General features: G+C 34.4%; 1 protein-coding gene across 1 annotated transcript; it reads left to right on the top strand.

Annotated features, from left to right (window-relative positions):
• Window positions 1–201: 201 nt before the first annotated feature.
• Window positions 202–7,763, top strand: TRIADDRAFT_23373 (uncharacterized protein; the record flags this gene model as incomplete). The annotated part of the gene is made up of 8 exons (XM_002112166.1): window positions 202–303; window positions 3,543–3,659; window positions 4,153–4,216; window positions 6,434–6,595; window positions 6,725–6,849; window positions 6,980–7,103; window positions 7,343–7,560; window positions 7,695–7,763. Coding segments are annotated over 8 exons (981 nt in total), but the record flags the coding sequence as incomplete, so codon positions are not given.
• Window positions 7,764–8,518: the final 755 nt, after the last annotated feature.

Below are 8,518 nucleotides of genomic sequence, written 5' to 3'. Positions count from 1 at the left end.
ATCAGGCATACGGTGCTCGCTGATGCCTGACAGTGCAGTATAAACGCATTGTTTTTTCGCCTGTATGTGTTCGCTAAATTACAGTAAATAGAGAGTTGATGACAGATCCATTTCATTTTTTTTTCTTCTGTTTTCCAGCTTTTTTTTGTCGCCTCGTTTAGTCCATTTTTAAGGGAGATGTCGAGTGAACGGAATGGAAATATGCGACCAGTTCGCGTTGGATTTTACGAAATTGAGCGGACGCTAGGCTATGGCAACTTCTCTGTCGTCAAGTTAGCACGCCATCGCATTACAAGTACACAGGTAGGATGGCTTTCTCTTCTGCATCCATTACAGTAGGATAAGTAGTGACCAATGGCTGTTGATCAAGCACTCAGAGTAGGTGCATCATATCAGTACTTATGACAACAGGCCAATTCTCTACAGTGGAGTTAATGTTGAAAAATAGAATCAACATTGATCGGTAAAATATTACAAATGGATAGTATGGTATTTGATGCAATATCCACTCGGTCAATTGATAACTTACTGGCGCCTACTTGAATTGTACGGTACACACTGAAAGCACCAATTTTTCGACTTCACTTTTTGTAAAAGAAATCAATGTTATGAAAATGAGACGTATTCATTTTCTCGTGTATAAATGTCTGCTCGAATTGTGGCAGCGTAGAATTCAAGGTTAAATTGGAATTATCAGTCAAAGTCCATTTTTTCAACTTCTATCCAGTATGATCAAATCATGTTGATCATGTGCCATAGAAAAGAAAAAAAAAAACACTGGCATGTAACCGGTAAAAAATTTGGACTTCTTACCATCATAGTATATACGAATGGATATTGCGTCAAGACAAGACGTTGATCGTATCGACAGCACATCCAATTCTAAGAACTACTGTATCGAATCATTGCAATAGTCATTCTCTACAATGAGCCAATATTCAATATTCCATATAGTGTTGATATCACTACCGCCATCAGTCTATCATAATCTCCCATGTTAGGCGATGAATACCGCCAAGGCAATAAAGGCATTCACAAATTGTTCATTTCTGATAAATAACTTGTGTTTTCAGGGCAATAAGCCAATTTAAAACTATTTTCCATAACTGCACTTGGGTCTTTCCTGCCTTAATTTGGAAGAAGTGCTTACACAACATTTTACAATGTCTTAAATAGCAATTTATCAACAGTTAATAGCGGTAGATTATCTTTGGTGTGCACTTTTGCACTGCTGTACTCGCGTCCTACCATAGTTCACCATACTCATGCTCATACTAATACTATCATTTGAGGCGAAACAGTCCACTGAGCTCCAAGCCAATACTTACAGTAGACCACCTTGGACAGTATTGTATTGTACCGTAGAGGAGGCACAGTCAGTATACTTGCCATTTCAGTGCTGTATGGGATACATCGATCATTGAAACTGATGCAGTTGAAAAAGGTTGATTCCCTTCAATTCGGTATGGACTATTGTAAAAAGGATGTTATTTTAAATATTTTCACATCATAGCCTTCCTATCTTAGGAGTTTCAATAGTACGTAAATTGTGTATCCAAAGTTTGGTTGACTGTTCTGAATTGATGACGTTCTGGGTTGTTCTTGTGTGTAAATATCGATACGGTGGTAGCTTTTCGCTAAGGTAGTACAGTCAACGCGTAGAGCGAATCACTTTACGATATCCCAAGATAGAAAGCCATGTAGGAGACTTTTATATTTGCATGGGATTTCTTAAAATTATGTTGATCATCAAGTATACATTCTTCAAGCCAAATTATACTGAATGGTCAATTTCAACTGTTGCAAGGTTTGCTTGTTATGACAAAAATCAGCATCCTGTCCATCGACAATGATCAATTCGATATTCAGCGTATATTGCCCTAGTTGATATAGCAACTTCATAAATATTGTGTTAGATAATGGAATGTTCACCATCAGCGAGATGCCATGGAATACAGTAATACGTTACAAATGGAGAAGGACAGGTTATCATATCGCTTTAATCTGGACTTTTGTACTCATTCTCTAGCGGTTCAGCAAATTTACCTTCACTAATGCAATATCATGTACAGTTAGGGTTATGCCTTCTTGCCAATTTTTACCCAACTCTTTGTTGATCATTCTCGAATACTGCTTAAAAAGTTGTAATTTAGACTAGCAGCTAGGCCAGTGAATGGCATGGTGATATTTTTTACTATTGCTATATCCAATTTTTTTCACATATAGACGTTTAATATGTCACTGCTTGACACAGGAGTGATTCTTTTATTGAAATCTCTCTACGGCTAAACGAGGCTCTTTAGGTATTTCAATGCAACTCCTTTGTTTATAATCAAATACTGTACTGTGTTTATATCTTTCCAAGATGATAGAAAATTCAAATTCGCAACTTGCATCATGCACTCTTTTATTACGCATAGAGCAAATTATCTCGTAGATACCCTATTTAAATAACGTTTTTAGACGCTCGTGTTAATCTTTATTCAAATATTTTAAGCTCTCTACAGACTAATAACCAGCAATTGTCAACGACTACTCTTTCGACTTTTTTTTGGAGTAGTCCTCCAACTATACGCTAAACTAATCGAATGGATGATCTATGGCAATAAATATTATAAATATTATCTCAACTTGAAGAATTATTCCTAATTATGATAATCATTGTTATTATTACTAACTTGTACAACGCTCCCAATGCCATCCTTATATGGCATACCGGGGACTTATGAATCATTAAATTAACAGCGATGGCCAAATTGCACAGCAATCACCTTTAATGTTGTAATGCTATTTAGACGTTATCTGATATAAAGACATGTTTTTGGTACTCTTCACGATTCATGTTATACAGTAGATACATAGAGAAAATCAATTTTTCCTTCTGTGCACATAGCACGCACAAGCAATATCGAAAGGTAGCATCTTGGCAATGATAATAATATATATAATTAATTAAACGGGGCCACCTTGCACAAGATTGAAACTACGATAGCGATCGATAGCATTTTCGTATTACAGTATTATTCTAGTCAGATCAATTTTATCAGACGTCGTAAAGCATACATCTTCGGGCGTTTTTACGACATTTCATTGTTAATCATTAAATTTCAGTTAATAAAAAATCCATAGTGCCTTTTTTCGTAATCGGCCTACTGTCGTAATAAACTAATAGCTCATGCTACAGCATATGACGTACTACAGTAAATAAGATTCATTATACAATACACTCGTATGGTAAAAATTTAGCTGGAAGTTAGCCCTTGGGCCCTTAACCTTCGATGTGGATTACGTCTTTGTAGAGACGGACGTTAAACAAAATATATGTGCACTACAGCCTTCTATATTTATTGATTAATTTTATGATGTACATCATTTCCAGTTATACGCAGTTATTCAAGCTGTAATTTTAGCTCAACTTTTCATCTTTACATATTACTCAAGCACTTGCAGCTTTAAACTACTGTACCCATTGTCGGGTTATGTCTTGATCTTTTCGTCTACATAATGTGCTCTATTTTAAGATTTTACATTTTGAATCATAGGTGGCTATTAAAATCATCGATAAAGATCAGCTTGATAAAAACAATTTGGCTAAAATTTACCGAGAAGTTCAAATAATGAAGTTGATGGATCACCCAAATATTATAAAGCTGTATCAAGTACGTGTTAAATTGTGTAATATGATGGATAGTAGATGTCATGACAAATACAAAGTTAGAGGATAGTAATAAAAGAAGGCTATTGTTAAAGTCTGGCAAGTGACTCAATTGATTTTACTGTAAATGGAAAGAAGAATGCAGTCTTTCTCACTTTGCATCATACTGCTTAGGATAGTGTCGTAATGCCATATAGGATTTTTCTTTATTGCTGTGTTGATTCTAATGTAGTTCGGTTATTGTTCAGTTTAGTTGGTTGGTCACTATAGCATAAATTCAACGAGAACTTCATGGTCTAAACAATGCGTGAATAATGCATTAATTGTACTCTTTTGGTTTCTCATCGAAAATGTTTACAGTGTTGTACCGCACATTGTACTAAGTACGGTACAGTGTACGAGTACAGTATGTCGCAGATATCTGTGCTGGATACACCCAATAGACAATATATATTTTTAACCCATACTTATCATAAGGTCTCATTATTGCTATGTAGGTCCTGGAATCGAAATGTATGCTTTACTTGGTGACTGAATATGTCAGCAACGGTGAAATGTTTGGTGAGTTGTTGAGATTATTCAATGATAGATATTGTTATCAAAGCTGGTGCCTTATGCAAATGCTTATACGAAACTTGAATTAGTGGAATGATCGATTGATGAGTACTATACTTACTGTACATCATCTCTGTAATAGAAGAATATACTACCATAATCTATGAAATTTAGGATACTGTTGAACAAATTTCGGTAAAGCTAAAAGTAGTCAATTAGTGTACTTCTTGCACACTCTAAATTACAGAATACCTAATCAGTGATAGCGTATTGACACATTGAAAAGATAGCTAGATGGAATGTATTCTGCGTCTAGGAGCAACAGTATACTGCATGTATTGATTACTATACTTCTGACCTAAACTTTATTAATCTCGAATATATTTTAATTTATACGAGTGCGATAATAGAAATATATACCATTCACATGATTACAAAATGCTTTAATATAATTTCGTGATGAGGAATCTTGTCTTATAAATCATTGCAACGATGAACTTGATGAGTACCGTAGGTGTCTTTTTACGGACTTTTGATTGTTAATCTATCCCCATAAAAATCTTGACAATTGCTTAATATAGATTTTTTAGAACACATCTTCAGCCGTGATTATAACTAACGAGTGGCAACTAATAGTTTGGAATCGTTTTAGTTATTGTACCATAAAAATCATTCATTTTATGATGACTTCGCTCCTTTTTTTACTCTCTCGTAGTGATAATGACTTTAATGCTGTTAATTGTTGCACTCTATATTGATAATGAAAAATCACTAAGGACAGACCACGATCTTAACGTATAGCATGCGGTGATAATAATCTGCGTATTTTAATTATTTATGGAGGTCATGATGTGATCTAGAATCAGTTAATTAAATACACTTTAATAGGTTAGCTTACGCTTTACAAATTTGTACTACTGTAGCTAAGAATATTTAACATATGGTTAAATTTCAGATCTTAGCATCTACATGTGATTTACTATATAGCGATAAAATTAATGTATCAAAACCTTTACAAAGTTTACGACTACGGCACTACTAAGTAATAATGCAGTTTGTTTTAACCACAATGTGTATTGATTTACTTTACCATCGGAAAAATACATTTACGTGCGAAAGTTACTAGACTGCTTGATGCGCGTGTGTAATTTATGTCTTATATGACGATGGATTGAAAATGTACATCAACGTGATTTCGAGTACAATCCGTATATATTATATGCTATTATTATGCGATGTCAAAGTAATAATGACAAATATCGTAGTTTTGATATAATTAGCTGGTAGAGAATCAGTAAATGCTGGTTTAATTAGTAACCCGTTGGGACTCTATAATGTTTTATCTATACTAAAATATATTATTTTATTGTAAGCTTACTTTTAGTTTATTATTCTCGCTGTTTCTACATAGTGTAAACTGAATACTGTACGATTCTATCGCTATCATATTCATGGCTTTCTAAGCCGGTTTATGCATAACTTATTGTTATAGAGTATCTCATTGTAATACTAGATATTCCCTTTACTGAACTATAATATATAATTATTAACGCTATTCTATTATCGTGACTCTTAAACCTTACTAATGATTTGTGCTAAGATTCTGGCTAATTCAAGAATGCTATCCTAGCCCGTTTCTAATAACAATAGCGGATGAGATTAAAATTAGAACAGAAACTGAAGTTTTTGTAAGATTGCAGCCGCCTAGCATGTACTAAGCTGGGGGGGGGGGGTTGGGGTTTGTCAGAAGGGGCTCATTGCCATATTCGCTGTCGATTAATTGATTACTAGACAAATATTTCATGCGTGCCAGTCGTAAATATTAACTAGAATATTTCCAATCAATGCGTAAAAAAGCTGATATTTTATCAATAATTCTATCACCACAATAAAAGATTCACTTAATATTGATAACTCAGCATTTGGGAATATAGATATCATAATTCCGAAACCAGTATACAGGAACGCATTATTTACGCTATCATGCGACGAATGACAACTAGTGATTGTAATCGGAAATATTTAAAGCTAGATTGAATTATACATTATGAGTATACAATGAGCGTAAATCAGATATAAGTCTGTTAGCTTACAAATTCAAAAGGCCTTTTCGAGAAAAGTTCTTTGATGGTTCCTAGAGTAGTTATTTAAAGTAATTATAGATTATCCAACTGCTTAATTATATTCTTAATTAACAATGACTACGTTCGTTTCATTTTATAGACCTACTTTCACAGCGTGGTAGATTGACTGAAGATGAAGCTAGAAAAAAATTTCAGCAGATTGTTCTAGCAGTCGAATATTGTCATGATCATCATGTTGTTCATAGAGACTTGAAAGCCGAAAATCTTCTCTTAGATTCTAAAGGCAATATTAAACTTGCAGGTATGCGAATACCGGAACACTTTTAAAACTTCACTACTTACTTTTGGATTCTAATGTTATTTAACATAACCGTTTATTATAATAACTATTACATATTCGTTACCGGATTTCTTTTAAATATGAATACAGACTTTGGATTCGGTAATACGTACGAAGATGATCAGTTATTACGGACGTATTGTGGTAGTCCGCCTTATGCAGCACCAGAAGTATTCCAAGGCAAGGCGTACAATGGACCTAAGCTTGATATTTGGGTATGATAGCAACTGTAACTCTTTTAATTATGAAATTAAAGAAGATATAATATTGCTTAATTCATCTAATACATATGTTAGAACTTTTAAGAACTTACGACATTTTATTGTCTATTCTTAACATATTTAGAGCTTGGGTGTGGTGTTATATGTACTTGTATGTGGTTCTCTACCTTTTGATGGAAATACACTTTCTGAACTTCGGAGTGTAGTACTAAATGGTAGATATAGAATACCTTACTATATGTCAAGAGGTAATTTCTTACCAAATGAATAGCAGAAACTTAACATGAATAGACCACAAATCTCGGCAAGACCCTAGAATATAGTTTATTGAAGCTGTTATTAATGCTGTTACTTAAATCTTATGAAACTGAGTCAATCGTCCGATCGTGGACTCTAATTTGAAAAGTCTCCCAATATAGTACTAGTCGTTAACTACGATTATGTTGGGCGATATTGTGATTTTGATCTTTTATGTTACTATAACTAGACTGTGAGCAGCTCTTGCGAAGAATGCTTGTAATCGACCCTGATAGACGCTATAGTATAAAACAAGTCAAGCAACATCGTTGGTTAGCGTTCTCGCCGAAACTGCGGCAAAAGGATTATGGTAAACCAGCCATTGATCCCGCTACGTTAAATGCTTATAAAGAAAAAGCCCTACAAAATATGGAAAAACTTGGTATAGACAAAAAGAAGACAATGAATGTATGTGGATTAACGTCTTAATACTAATAAGTATAATCAATTAATCTATCTAATTAGTCTTCATTTCGCATAATTTTCTATATCTAATTTCTTAGATTTCAAACTTATAAAATTGTCTATTGTTTACTTTTTAGTCTATCGCTAATAATGCCTTTGATCACTATGCTGCGATCTTCTCATTTTTGGTTGATAAATTAAAAGCTTGCGGTACAATTGCTGCTGCTAGAAGACCAAGTTCGATCGCTGATCAAGCAATATTAACTGTAAATCAACGAATTTTAGTTAACGGAAATGTACAAAGTAATAGTCATAGCGAAGAGGAACAAGAAGCACAGTCAAATTCATCGACAGTACTAATGCCTAACATGGCCAAATCATTTACAAATGGTGATAATAAACAATTGCCTGCGAATCGACCACGCAATGGTTCTCTACAAGAGGAATCGAAAACCATGAATGGTTATAGCAATTCAGATAACGATGGGAATGACTTAAGTATTGGAAACAATGATAGATTGAAAATGCGTCGCCACTCCTACCATGTGCCAGCAAACGATATGGTCAGTAATAGTATAGAGACCTCTCCTAGTCAACAAATCCCACTATCTTTTCTACAAGATAGATTTGTCGGGAATAACATATCCGTAGATACTGCAATTGGTGTGGATGCTTCTGTTACGCCTGAAAATTATTTGAACGTAGAATCTCCTGCTCCGCAAGAAATTACAGTTTCTCCAGATATCAGCGACACCGGCAATAATTTGGAAACAAATCAAAATGAAAGGGCTACGCGACGTTTAAGTTTATCGCTACATGGTGCTCGAAAAGCTCATGCTCCTGGTAATGATGACGTAAACAATAGATTTCCTGCTGGATTTCGTGCTGGGAGACGATCGTCAGAAAGTGCAGCGATATCCAATGAATTATCAAATTTACAACTTGAAGATAATCCTAGCGT

The sequence above is a fragment of the Trichoplax adhaerens genome, genomic scaffold (assembly GCF_000150275.1).
Source record: "Trichoplax adhaerens TRIADscaffold_4 genomic scaffold, whole genome shotgun sequence".
In the NCBI taxonomy this organism is placed as follows: domain Eukaryota; kingdom Metazoa; phylum Placozoa; class Uniplacotomia; order Trichoplacea; family Trichoplacidae; genus Trichoplax; species Trichoplax adhaerens.
Note: the sequence above shows the minus strand (reverse complement) of the source record. Positions and strands in the feature narration are given on the sequence as shown.